Source organism: Panthera tigris, chromosome A1 (assembly GCF_018350195.1).
Source record: "Panthera tigris isolate Pti1 chromosome A1, P.tigris_Pti1_mat1.1, whole genome shotgun sequence".
Lineage (NCBI taxonomy): Eukaryota > Metazoa > Chordata > Mammalia > Carnivora > Felidae > Panthera > Panthera tigris.
The window spans coordinates 237535872-237549749 of NC_056660.1; the positions used below are offsets into that span (position 1 = coordinate 237535872).

Sequence of the window (13878 nt, forward strand, 5' to 3'; positions counted from 1 at the left end):
CGCGCTGGTGAGGAGATCTCAGCCCGTGGCGGGGGGCCGGCGCTCCCCGTGTGTCCGGCCTGGTGGCCTTGCTGTGCGGCCGCCCCCGGGGCGGTGCAGGGGGAGGGCTGGCGGGAGGCCTTATGCATTTCTCGGAGGGTCCTCCTGCCTGGATCCTCGGGTGTCTGTCTGCCTCCAGGGGCAGGGCGGCTGGCGCTGTTACCACCCAGACGTCCAGGACCCGGCCAGAGCCCGTCTCCCCTCCTCGGGGCTGGCGTCTGCGCAGGCCCCCAGCCCGCCCCCAGAGAGAGTCCAAAACCCTGCGCGGCTCCCCACCTTCCCGGGATGATAGGTGTGACCTTGAGAGAGGCCGTTGGTCACCTTATCAGTGCTGTGGATAATAATAGGATCGAAATCACCGCCCTGGGCGCCTGACTGTGACCTGCTTATCTCGGCCAGCAGCAGCTTGTTTAATTTAAATGATTGTGAAGTATTTTTGTCTCAGCAGGGCTGGCTCACACTGCAAGCTAGAAGGTATGGGGAGCGTCCCCTTCCTGTGGGCCCAGGGAGACGCCTCCCGCCTCCTCCCAGAAGGCTGGCGTGGGCGCCCGATTCCTCACAAAAACAGGAACATAATCCCGATGCTTTTCTTTCTTACTTAGACACGTTGCCTGGAAATCGCCCCACCTCCATACAGGGGACGTCACTTAGCGAAACACATTATTTACAGTAGCCAAAAGGTGGAACCAGCCCCCGTGTCCGTCGACAGACGGATGGACACAAACGATGTGGTCCATCCGTGTAGTGGAACAGTGGTCAGCCTGGACACACGACGTGGCCCATCCGTACAGCGGAACAGTGGTGAGCCTTAAGAAAGCAGGATACCGTGCCACCTGCCACGGCATGGATGGACCTTGAGGACCTTGTGCTCCGTGGAATTGGCTGGTCACACGGGACGTATCGCACGTGACTCCCCTGTGTAAATCATACGTAGAGTCAGAAAGGGGGACATGGCCTCCAGGGACTGGGGGCTTGGGGTCCGGGGTCAGCGTTTCATGGGGACAGAGCTTCAGTCCTGCAAGATGGAAAGAGTCCTGGGGGCGGATGATGGTGACGGTTGCACAACAATATGTTAAAAGGTAAACTGAGACACCTTACAGGTTTTTTTTTTTTTTTTTTTCCCCAGAGTTTATCTGGAGCTTCCCCATCAGGAGTGTGGGAGGGGTTTGTACGGGACACAAAGCCAGGAGGTGACCTGATGGGTCATAGGGCACGTGGCCAGCTTATTTGTGAGGCTGCCTGCCTGGCTGTTCTCAGGCCCCGTTCTCTGCGCATCAGAGCACCCATCCGGCGGCCTCCTTGTTTGACTGTGTTAACACTCGTGAGTGTACTTAAAGCCCCTGAACCACAGTTAAATATGGTTAAAACGGCCAATTTATTATTCTGTGTATTTTGCCACAATTAAACAGAACCCATTTTTCAGAAAGGGGAAGAAAAGTCAAAATGCAGACGTTTTTGTCCAGATGTGAGGTTGGCTGAAGGAGGCAGGGAAGCCCATGTGGTGGCAGGATTCACGGCAGCCACGTCCACAGGGCTACATGCCCACACACGGTCACAGCGTGGCACTGGGTCGCTGTGACAGCCCCCAAGCTGGGGTCTTCACCCCCACTGACTACATTGTGTGAGACCCCGATGTTTAGCGGCTTTTCAAGTTGCCTCCCTCCCGAAAACAGTCACCCAGGCCCTAGCATGGTCCTGAGTGGGGGTCCCGTCCTCAGAGGGGATGCTGGTCTGGTCACGTGGACTCTAGGATGACCCAGTGACCAGCCCCACGGGACTTGGGGACAGCGCGGGTCACCGCAGGCTCCCATGAACAATAGCCACAGGCCGTGGTGGCCAGCCTTGGCCGTCCCCACGACGTCTCAGGACCCTCAGGAGGGGTGAGCTCGCAGAGGCAGGGTGCCACCACCGTGGGCCTGGGGGTTCAGCTGCCGTGGGAAAGCAGTCTCCAAGACGGTGGCCCCTGTGCAGGGCCACCTGGGGTGACCTGGGCAGTTTGTCACTTTGGAGGGGTCACTCCTCCAAAGAAGGGACAGCAAATGAGCAAGGGCTGGGGTGGGGGCGGCAGGGGTCTGGTTAGTGTTTGGCCGCTGGCCCGGGCAGGCCCCTACGGCCTCGCGGTGTCGAGGTCATACTCCGCCTCCCCAGGGACGAGGGTCCAGGGAGAGAACCTGGATGACCAGCCAAGACCCTTGAGCAGACGCTGGCCCTGGAGGAAGGCCGACGTCTTCTTGGACCTGGTGTGTTCTGTCCACCCACCTCCCTGCCTCTGCACCCCTGCACCTGCCCGTAGCCGGGGTCTCCTTCTCCCAAGTGCCTCCCCGCTCCCCCCCCCCCCCCGCACCAGCACTGTGCACAGTCTACCTTCCTCCTTGAGGCCTGGAGACCTTGCCTCCTACACCAGATGGAGCCTGGGATGTGGGGACCCACTGGCCCCCACTTTATGTGTCCAGGGACGGCCGCGGTGCCTGGCACGGTGATGCTCGGTGATGGACTGTTGAACTCTTAGAGGAACTGGTCAGCAAAGGAGCTCACCTTCCTTGGGGGCCACGTGACCCCTACCGTTGCACAGCTTGTCCGGACACCACCGCCCGGTGTTGGGGGGGGGGGCACCACAGGACGCTGGGCCAGAGTCCCTTTCCAGGCCGGGTGTGCACACAGCTGCCCTTTCCTGGGAGAGCCCGTGCCAGCTACTGAGGGTGGCCCGTGGCCCTGTGTCCAGGGCTCTGCCTTCAGGGCCTGGGCGCGGTGTGGGTGGGCAGTGGGCTCGGGTCCCCGGAAGGGCAGCTCCAGTCTCCACCCCCCGCCCGGGGTCTGTGGACTCTCGGAGCTGCCTGCTGTCCCAGCCCCCCGCTGTGCTGTGTGACATCTGGCATCCACTCGGCCTCTCCGGGGCCCACAGAACGGGCATCATTGCCGTTCCTATAGATGGTTGTCTTCTTTCCCTGTGAGTAGTTGGCATAGCACAGATAAAGGCCTTGAGGTGCGCCCGCCAAGGGAGCTTTGGGACATTTCCTGCCCCAGGGCTTGGACTCATGAGACCCACGGGGCTGACAGACCACCCACCTGGGACCTCCCGCCGGGACAGGTGCACCAGACGGAGTTCTTTGTGATGTGATGGACAGTTCTCACTGGCGCTCGCCCACAGAAGGACGTGGGAGACGCCGCCCCGGGTGGCCCACTGCCAGGGACACAAGCGACTCGGGGCAGGGGGAGGTGCACCTGGGGCCTCGGGCTTGCTGCCCCCTCTCGTGGAGCTGAGCTCCGTCCCAGGGCATCGGGCTGAGCCCACCTCTGCGTCAGAGGTGGCTCTGAGCTACGCTTTCTCCCCCCAGTAAGGTCACACACGGGACCCACCGCTGAGCCCAGTGGTGTGCCCGGGGCCACCGTCCTGGCGCCTGGCCCTGCCTGCACGAGCTGTCACTGAGCTCTGCGCCAGCACGCATTTGCACAGCTCGGACCCTCCCGTCCGTCTGCCCGTGGTGTTGCTGGGCTTGTGGCTCATCTCCGGCCTGGCTCGCGAAGACCGCGCCGCTCTGAGCATCCGAGTGTGTGTCTCTGTGGGGAGAGGGACCGGGGGCTCCTGGCCAGTGTGTGTGTGTGTGTGTGGGGGGGGGGTTCCGAAGTGGCCACACGCTTCCCACGCCCCGTGTGCAGCACAGGCGGCCCCCTGATGAGGCGCCGGTCTCTCCTTACTGATCCGTGGGGCTGTCCTCACAGACTCCGACACAGGCCTGGGCTGGCTGCGTGGACGACCGTGGTCCTGGCACCCCGGGGGTCCACCTCTCACTCTGAAGGGAGCCCATCGACGAGCAGAAGTGCCTGATGGTAAGGGAGAAGAGTTAGGCAGCTTTTCTTTCCGGAACGGTGCCTTCGAGGCCGCAAGGGAATCCCATGGCCACCATTTTAACGTCAATCTGTTTCATGGCCCCTGACCATAGACTGTGCTCCTGCAAGCTTGGGGCCTCCTTGATGGTGTCACCTCACACCCAGGCCCAGCCTGGGGTGGGAGCCATAGGGGGTGTCCTGTGAGCCTGCCTGGGGAGCTCAATGGGGGCCTGGGGGTGGAACCTGGCCAGCACCATCAGCAAAAAGGTCCCAAGGTGACATCAGTAACACACACCACAACCTGGGAGTCCCATGTGATGGCTGTGAGGGGGACCAGTGGCTGGGAACAGCCTGCATGTGGACCTCAGGGGGACAACAGGGTATCTGGGCCTGAGGGGAGGTCAGGGGCCCCAAGGCCCAAAGCTGGATGCTCCTGTTCCCCCCACTCTCCACCCCCCGCCCCATCCCCTGGAACTCCCCTGGGGAAGTCCAGAGGCACAGGGCACACTCAACAGGCTCCAGAGAGGGATGGAACCTGCTGTGCCCAGACCGAGGCCGGGGTCGGGACCGTGGGAGGCCCGGGAGCAGGCCCGGGGTGGGTAGGTGAGGTCCAGGCACAAGGCCCCGTTGCCCTGGCAGTTTCCACTGCCCCTCACTACCGCCCGTGACACCGGCTCCCGCGGGAGGGGCTGAGGCCAGGTTGCCGGCCTGCCTGGGCCCCAGGACACTGGTCTGGGTGAGCCGGGCAGGAACGGCCAGAGAGGTCACACTGAGGCTATGTGGCCTCTGACATTTCTGAAGGGGGTTTGATGGACCTGCGTTGCTGAGCAGGAATGCGTGCCTGTCCCGGTGTTTCCTCGGAGCCGAGGGCCCTCGGGGGTCTGGGCAGGCAGGAGGGCCCCGCCTGTGCTGGCGCAGGCCTGCCGGTGAAGGCGCCCCACGTTGGTCCCCGGGAGGGCTTTGGGGAGAAGGCAATCAGGGCCAGCATCTCATGTTCTCAGACCCCGAGGGTGTTGCAGTGAGCTTCTCGAGTTTCCACCAAGATTTATGTGGAAAGAAGTTACTTGTGGAACCAGAACAAGGTGTGACGGCAAAGCGGTGTTTTGCCGTCCGAAGCTCTAAAGAAAGTGGGAGGCCTTCCTTTGTTCTTTGGTCACGGGTGTCCTGACCGAGGGGTGGGACGGGGGCACAGGAAACCTGTGCACGAGGACAGAGGACCGAGCCTGGGTGTGTCCGCAGGGCAGGGGACGGTGGGGCCCCTGGGGGGTGGACTGGGGTGGAATCTTCTCGTTAAAGGACTGTAAACCCCATTTAGGGCTCAAGTCCTACAGGCTTTCTACCTCCCACACTCTTGCAATGTTACTTGCATCTCACAAAAACAAAATGAAGCCCCAGCAGGGTTTCCGGGGGGCTCTGGAGGTGGGGATACCACCTTCCTGGCTCCAGATTCCGCCCTGCAGACGCTCCTTCCGCACCGCCTCCCACCGGGATCCGCCCGCAGGGTGGGGGCAGGGTGGGGCGGTACAGCCAGTCAGGTGGCAGTGGCCATCAGATTACCCTCCAGGGGGCATTGGAGGCTGTGGAGAGGACAGCGTTTTTAAGATACGGCCATTTGTCACTTAGAGCTACAAAATTATTTTGAAAGCTTTCCAAGCTACAGAAAAGTGCCACAGTCGTCAGAGTGCTCACACCCCCCGACAAGCCCGTGAGTCCTCTCCCTCCGTGGGCCCTTCCACCTGGCGACTCCTACCTTCTTGTTCCCGTGTCCTCAGGTGACAGTGACGTGTTTGAGGAGTCAGGCCATTGTTTTGCAGAACTTGGAAAGCTTGCCCCTCCCTCCTTGAGAGGGACAGGTGTCCCCAGGGCAGGCCGCAGGGCTTCTGAGCAGGGAGCCGCCCAGAGGGGCCAGACTCAGGGTCACAGGGAGGAGCCTGGGGGAGTCGGTGTGAGCCTGGGGCGGAGGGGGCCAGACACAGGGTCCAGGCTGCCACTGTGGCACTGTCTGGGAGTCCACCGCCCCTGACTGCTGCCCTCTTTCGGAGCCACAGCCTGAGGGCCAGACTTGGGGTCTGCAGGGCCCATCCTGGCCGTGGGTGGTCCCCTCAGACAGAATTCTCCCCGTCCCACCAGCCCCGAGGGTCCTGGTGCTACAGAGCGGTGAGGGCTCCAGAAGTGGCCTCTCCCCTCCAGGGCTTCTGTCCCCCCTCTGCCCTCACATCCCACCCTGCCAGGGACAGCTTGCCACACTTGTTCTGACCAAGTAACTTTGGCTTTAGGTAAAGGGGTCTCCCTCCCCTCCCCTGCTCCTGGAGCCTTTCTGGTCCTTTCTGCTCACCCCACTTCCTCCTTATTTCCCCTCCCCCTTGGCCCTCAGTCCCAGCAGCAGTGTGGGACACCTGCTCCCTTTTCCTCAGGACTGGCCCCAGGCCCCTGGGGTGTGCACCTGGGTGGGTGCCAGGCCCTCCCGGCCTCAAGGCGCTGACTTCCTGCCCGAGGTGGTCCCGGGCCTCCCAGAGCTGGCCTCTTCCCTGGACCCAGGGCAGCCGACGCCCCATCCCTCTCACACCCTCCTTGGTGGTTCCTGGACAGCGAGCTCCCGGGCCGCCAAGACGAGCTGAAATCTTGAGCCTGGAAAGTTGGAGGGTCAGCCACAGCCTCTGAAAAAGAAGGGAGGAGAGAGTCCTCTGCCAGTCCCCCAGCTCCCTGTGAGTGGCCCTTAACCTCTGGACCTCAGTTCCCTCACCTGTGAAGGTGTTGGCCCCACTAAAGAGCTCCTGTGGTCACCTGGCCCTGGCCGCAGACCACTAGGGTGGAAGGGGGCTGGCAGTCCCCTTGCCCTTGCAAGCTCCCCCCACCCCGGGACAATAACTTGAGTTTGGAGAGGCCTGGTCACTGACCTGCCCAGCACCTCCGGGCAAGGTGCCTCTGTTCCCGCACCCCTACCCTTCAGCACCACACTCTAGTTTTGCTGAGCGATGCCTGCACCGTTCAATGAAGCTGGCCCTTCTCTGAGAAGGACACCTGGAACCCGTCTATATTTTGGGTGGGTGGCCTTTTCCCCACCTTTCTGGCTGCTGCCCCGGGAAGGCAGCTGAAGCCACCCAATGCCTTCCACCCGACACTCAGACCTCTCTGGGGGACCCCTGTCTCTCCTTTGTGGGAGGCAGGGTGTGAGGACAGACAAGGTACAGTCCTGGTCCCCTGCCGGCCCAGGCCAGCTGCAGAAAGCTAGTGCTCACACTGGGTGGGGGGTGGGGCGAAGGGGACCCTCCCCAGAGCTGGGGGAGGGAGGGGAGTTGGGCCACCCTACTGTCTTCTTTTTTCTGTCTTTCATTGGAAATGGATTTTCTGAATTTGTTTTTATATTGTTCGGTTGTTAATATGAAAAAAGGAAGAGAAAATGCAGAACTTTGTAATCCTCAGGACCTCCCAGCTGCCATTTTTTTAGGCCTATCGGAACATTCTCGCACTTTTCAAACCTGATCAGACCACTCTGGTTATCCTGTTATGGTGTGTATGGTGAAATAGTAGACGTGTTTTGGGGTGGGTCCCTGCACCAGATGCCATAACTCACTTTCCTTTTGGTGGACGTTCTGTTCTCTACTTTTCCCGTGTCCTTTGTTAATGAGCGCACCAGGGGCTGGAAGATAGGGGGCCGGTGCTTCCCAGGGCTGTGCCTGGCCTTCCTTCCCTGGCTGCAGGGCCCAGATGAAGGAAAAGGAAGGCTCCCCAGGGTGGAGGCCGGGAAAGGCAAGGCCTGGGGTCCTCTGTGGGCCTGGACCTGTCTCAGAGCTTCGGTAACTTGTGTCTGGGTTCTGTCCGTCGAGGACTGAGCCCCAACAGCAGCCTCTGCCCCCCACCCTATGCCAGGCATGGCTCCTTAAGGTTGTGGGTGCTCCTGAGCCAGGCAAGGAGGAGGGAAGGGGGAGACCAGATCCGCACACGGTGTGGTGAGCGGGTGGGGGGTAATGCTCTGTCCTCGAGAGGGCCAGACTGCGTGTGGGAGGACCTTGCGGGCGGAGGCCTCCAGGGAACGCGGCGGCTTGGAGGCTAGTGCGGGCAAGGGCCCCCTCCGGGCAGGGTGACAGTGCAGGAGCGGATTGTCACCCGCTGGGGGAGGCGCGACCCCGGGGGCGCGGGCCGTCCCCGAGCGCAGGCTGGGGGAGGGGACCTCTGCGGAAGGCGCCCCGCCCCGCTCCGCCCCGCCCCGCTGCGCGGAAACTTTTCCGGAGGCCTAGGGGGACGGCAGGTGAGGTCACGTGGCCAGGGGGCGGGGCGAGCCGGGCCGGGGGGCGGGGGCGGCCGGCGCGGACCCCGCCCCTGCTCCCAAGTCCCGCGGCGCGTCGGCGGAGCGCGGGCCCGAGCCGGAGTCGGAGCGCCATGCCCACCAACTTCACCGTGGTGCCCGTGGAGGCGCGGGCGGACGGCTGCCAGGACGCGGCGGCCCAGGGGACCGAGGGGACCGAGGCGCCGGGGCCCCCCGAGGGCGAGCCCGACTGCCAGAGCCCGGGTGAGCGCGGCCGCACCTGCCCGCGGGACAAAGGCGGAGCCGGGCTGCGCGGGGCCCGGGGGCGGCCGGGAGGAGAGGCAGCCCCGGAGGGGGCGAAGGGCGAGCCGGGAGGGGCCGGGAGCGGGGACGCGGGGAGGCCGGCCTCCTCGAGGAAGGGGTGCGGGGCTGCCTTCCACCCACTCTCCCCAACTCCTTCCCTCGGAGGCTCCCCTTCCCCACGGTCCCTCTCTCCCCCTGGTCTCACCTCTCACGAACCCCCCCTTACCCCCCACCCCTGCCCCCGCACCCCCCCTGCCTGCAGAGCCCCCTCGCCAAGCCTGTCCCCGGGGCTCAGGGCCCCTGCTGCGCCTATGCTCCCAGGACTGTGGGCTCCGCTTTGCTGCCCCCTGCGTGTCCCAGCCCCACGGGGACACAGGAAGCACCTTCTTTCTCGCACTCTCGGTGGGACGGGAGGAGGTGTGGGACGCCCAGTGTAGCTATGGAAACGGGGAGGGGCCTCGCCCTGCCTGAGAACCCCCAGCCCCCGGTCCCGCAGTCCCGGTAGGGCCGCGGGGTTGGGGCCGCCCCAGTGCCTTCCTGCTTCCTTTCTGTTGCCTTTGCTCTGCCCTTGCGCGCTGGGGCAAAGGGCTCCGGCCAGATAAGCCCCGGCTGGGAGCCCAGCTTTGGGCGCCGCCTCGCCTGGCCGCCGACAAACCCGCTCTCTGGGGTCGTCGGCAGGAAGGTCGGCAGGTTCCCACGGGCTGGGGGAGGGGCCGCCCCATCCTGCAGAGCCTGGCGCTGGCCGGCGAGGGTCCTCCTCACTCTCTTTGTTTCCGGAATCAGGAGACGTCTAGCGCTTTCACTTTCTCTGGGGGGGGGGGGGTTCCCGGGGATCCCGGATCCCCCAGGCCTGCTCCCTCTGTCCTGCAGTCTTCAGACCCCGGGTTCTCTGTGGCTGATGAACGGGTCACCCTCAGTAGCTGCCCTCTAGAATTGGGGGTCGTCAGAGGACAGCCCACAGCCCCAGGTCTCACTCCTCTGCGGTTGGGCAGAGGCTCCCTGCTCCAGGGGTTAAGGAAAGAGGGCCTCAGACCGCTGGGGGCGTCTACCCTGGCTGGTTAGGTCAGGCACCTCCTGAGAGCAACCAGTGTCAGGTGCCCCGGGGAAGGCGCTGTCCTCATTGGCCTGTTCCTCCGTGTCCTTGTCTGCCTGCGGGGGTCTGGGGCTGGTCACTGCCCCTGCCTGGCTCGAGGGCTTGAAAGCGGGTGGCCTGTGAAGGCAGTCTGGGTGCCCGGCCCTCCGTGGTTCTGAGGGTGCTCCTGCGTGGTCTTCCTGGGTGCGCTGTGTTACAGAGGCCACATCAAGTGCATCGTGTTCCCAGAGGAGCCTCTCCTGCCTCGCCTGGGTGTCCCGCTTCCCGTCAGCCGGCCCCTTCTCCGGCGACTGCAGTCCTATCTTTCCAGACTTGGAGTGCATCTTGTTTTGAAGTTGGGGTGATTTTCTTCCTGCCCATTTCCTCCTGCCGAGGGCCCGAGGGCTGGGCGCTGCCGCTGCCTGGAGAGCTGGGCCTCTTGCCCAGCTGGGCTGGTGGGCGGCCGGGGTCCGAGCCCCCGCCCACTGTCTCATCCTCTGACCCCTTCAGTTCTGTCCCGGGCTCCTCAGGAACCTCACGGCCTGTGGGAGCTGAATGTCGGGAGCTCAGGCAGATGCCAGGCGTGGGCCGCGTGCTTGCCTGGTGACGAAGCCTCGGTCCCCGGGCCGTGCTCTCGCTCAGCCGAGCCAGCGCAGAAGTCAGCCGGGTCTTTGAGTTGTGTGTTCTCCGTTCTTCATCTTCCCTCAGGAAGAGACAGGGTGGAGCCCCCCGCGTGGTCACCGTGCTCGGGGAGGGGGCTCTGCTAGGCTGGACTCTGATGTTGCACGTGAGCTTTCAGAGCCCATTTGGTGCTCAGGGTGCCGTGTGACTGGCACTGTGTCGTGTGGCCAGCGTGACGGTCACTCTGGTGGAGGAAAAGTCCTTTGCGAGCTGGGAAGGCCCGGCAGGAGCCTCTCCTGAGGGCTGAGATCCCCGCCAGTGGCCAAGCCTGGCTCCATCCCAGGACCGCTGGTGCTTCTGACTGGCCGATCCCCTGGGGAATCTCCTGGCTTTCTGGGTGGGCCTCCCGGTGGTGGTGGCGAAGCAACACTGAGGGGGCCCTTCTGGGGTGTTTTTGGAAGCCCGGGGCTGTCTGGAAATAGGAGGCTTGAGACCCCAGCTGGGGGTCAGGGGCCAGGGTGTGCTGAGAGCGGGTGGGAGTCAGGGAGGAGTACTGCTCCGCTCATAGGCCCACCTGGCCTGGCAGAGCTCGGCGGGACTGTCGGGTGTTCCCTGCGTCAGCCGCGGTCCTGAGCTGGATGGAGCCTTTACGCCATCGGCCTGCCGCAGCTCCACGCACACCAGGCAGATGCGTCGCGAAGCTGGGGCCTATCTTGTGGCCGTGGAGGCCCCCACTGCTGCCGGCCTTCGGCATGGAGGCTGGAGGACGCCAGCACTGACCTTAGCTGCCCGGCTGGTGGGCCTGTGGCTGGTGCTTTAGAGCCAGGAAGACATGGCCCTTCACCCGGGTGGTGCTTAATGCAGGCCTGGGCAGGGGGAGGCCAGGGTCAGCACCGGCCGGGAACCCTCCTTGCCTCCCTACCTGCTTCCGGGGGAGGTAGGGGCGTGTTCTGGATGACAGCTTTGTCTTGCCTGGGGGGCGGGGGTGGGGAGCCGAGCCTTCTAGAGGACCTTTAATGTCCTGCATTTTCTCGTGATTGGAGATCGCAGGCGGAAAGGATGGGTTAGTTCCGTCCTTTGGTGTTGTGTTTCTTGGTGGAAGTATCTTCCGGGAGGGAGGTGGTGGGGAGTGCGGATGCTTCTTTCCTGACTTCCAAGTGTGGGGTCTTTAGGGACTTCTGGGAACCTTCCTGAGTGTTGGGCCTGGGTGGAGCCCCCTCCAGGCCCTGTGGGGGCTCTGGAGCTGGCAGGTGTGCAAGTGAGGCATGGCCGCAGGCCCTGGGCCCCCACGGAGGTCGGTGGGCTCAGCCCTTGGAGGGTGGACCCGGCCGGTAGCCCTATGTCCCCGTCCCTGGCTGAGACTCCTGTTCCTCACTCCCCCAGGGCTCTGACCCCAGCCTCGTCCTCACCCCGTCACTGTTCCCCTTTTTGGATTCCTGTCTGTGACTTCTGCTCTGCAGCTCAGCTCCTGGGGGCACCCAAGGGTCTCCTCCCGGCCCTCTGAAGGGGGCTCTGCTTCCCTGGGCGCGGCAGCCAGGGCAGCGGGCAGCACTCCGAAGCCACGGCCCTGGACCTCAGGCGACTTCTCTCTCGGCGCCGCGGGTGGCTGCTGCCTGGGGTGGGGGGTCGCCGCTGCCGGAGTGGTCAAGCTCGCCTGGGGTGGGGGCAAGGGTTCAGTGAGCTGTGTGGTTCTGGAGAGCGGCCAGGACGGCGGCTTCCGGGTTCGGTTCTGCTGGGCGAGGACACGGGGTTTCAGGAAGGGAGGGAGGCGGCCCGCCGTCCCGTTGGCAGAGAGTCCGTGGCTGGCGCAAGCTCCCAGCACCGTCTTGGAAACGGCTATCAGCGGTCATTGTGTCTCATTGTGTCGTTTAGGGAGACGTCGTGATACTAGACGGCGGGTGGGGGAGGGGGCTACCACACGTGCGTGTGTGCCCAGACTCGGTTTCCGGTGGGGAAGCGGCAAGGTGGAAGGAAGCACGCGTGGGGCGTGTTCCCACGTCTCTGTGCGCCTGTTGGGCTCCCAGACGGTCTTCCTGGGGGAGGCCCTTGGCTCGACTAGGTCCCCTGCTGGGCTCGTGTGCGCGCGCACGTGGGCTGTGTATCCGCGTGCATGTGTGTGCACGCACGGGGAGGCAGGCACAGGGGCTTGGTGGTCACGTGGTGTTGGGGTGTCAGGGCATCTGTTCTTGCCCTCTCAGCCCAGTGACGTGGCTGGGGTGTCATTCAGGGGATGTCTGTTGCCACCCGGGCTGAGGAAGTGGTGGTGAGACACGTCTGTGCCTCTGATGTGAGATCTGTTCCCATGACCACTATGAGGAAACTTGCCGCATAGATCCCTGAGTGTGTTGTTCTAGAAAGTTCCCTAGACATTCTCAGTGTGATGCTGCTATGCTGGGATGGGCATCTGAGCTGTGGACACCATTGGCCGTGGTAGCTGCTTGGGGGGGTGGCTGCCGTGAGTTTGGCACAAGGGGCGCCTGTGAGGGTCTGCCTCTTGCGGCCGCTCCCCACGGGGCTGCGCAGTTACAGGGCCCGCAGGGCAGTTCTGTGAAGACTGGAGCGTCCGCCACGGCTGGTGTCCATTGTGGCCTTGGGTGTGTCAGCGTTCGGATCAGCGTGTGTCCTGCTGCTGGGGACGTGGAGGCTGCGGGGCCAGCACATGATTTGAGGTACACTGGGGACAGTGGAGTGCCCTGTGGTGCCAGGTGTCCGCATGGCCTCGTGGAAGGGGACGCTTGGGTGCCGGGATGGTGGTGCCAGGGGGAGAGTGGCCAGGGGGCAGGCTAGGCCTCTCCATGCGGAGACCGGCCTGTTCTGGTTCTGATGTCCCTGGCTGTGTGGCTGTCCTGACTGGGGGGCATCTCTGAGCTGTAGCCTCCCCGTGGGGGTGGGGGAGTCCTAGTGAACCCCCGACCCAGTCACCGTTCGCCAGGTGGGCTGTGGCTGACCCCACAGACGGACCGGACCCTCTGCTCACTTGGCCTTCCCTGGTGACGCGGGCACTTGGGTCTGTGGCTGTGCCCGTATCCGTGTGCTGGACCAGCAGGGGTCAGGCTGTCTGTGGGTGATCGGTGGCCCCCCTGGAATGCCGCCCTCCCCCCGGGTGTGTGTGAAAAGCAGTGGCCTCCGGGGTGAGCCTGGCCCCAGACAGGGAGGCGCGATGAGTCAGAGTTTGAAGCCACGGGACACTGAGATGACCCAGGGGAATTCCGTGGATGGGCCGGCCGGCGTGGAGCCTTGCTGCCCAGTGCAGGGGGTGGTGGCTGGGGGGGCATGGGGTATGTGGGCTCTGCACGGACTGAGAGGCCAGCCTCTCGTGCCTGTGAGCAGGAAGGAGCCGACTCTGGCGGCTGCAGGGCTTAGAGGTGGAGAGGCTGCTGTGCTGGCCGTCCTCGGACACCGTCACCTGCCTCTCGCTGCTGGGGGTGCTCCGTGGGGCCTGTGCGTTGTTGGTGTTGTGGGCACAGTCGGAGATTGTGGGGCCCCCTACTCACCTTGCTGAGGGGCTGGGGGCCACAGGGCATTGCCCACCCTCAGAGGTTAAGGCTCAAGTGAGTTTTGGGGTATTTCTTTCAAGGAAATGGCCTCAAGTGTTCCCTGCTTACCCTGTGTCCCTGGGGGGTGTGGATGGAGTTCTCGGGGCGTTAGGTGCCCCACAGGGGCGGCCGGAGTGGGCCCGAGGTTCTCGTGCTCGGTGGGATCCTGCGGGTGAGTGGCGGGGGGGACTGCCCACCGCAGAACCCTCTGTCAGGGCGCATGACTGGGTGAC

At 64.1% G+C, this 13878-nt stretch overlaps 1 protein-coding gene across 2 annotated transcripts in view; it reads left to right on the top strand.

Moving 5' to 3' along the window:
• The window catches only part of SLC12A7 (solute carrier family 12 member 7), a 54427-nt gene that overhangs the window by 8467 nt on the left and 32082 nt on the right, over nt 1–13878 (top strand). The window contains exon 1 of one of the 2 annotated variants that reach the window (XM_042998090.1): nt 8170–8377. The exons of the other annotated variant lie outside the window; for it this stretch is intronic. Within the exon in view, the coding sequence (XP_042854024.1) occupies nt 8248–8377 (130 nt within the window). The 5' untranslated portion in view covers nt 8170–8247. Of the gene's footprint in view, nt 1–8169; nt 8378–13878 lie in introns of those variants that run through there. 2 annotated transcript variants of the gene reach the window in all.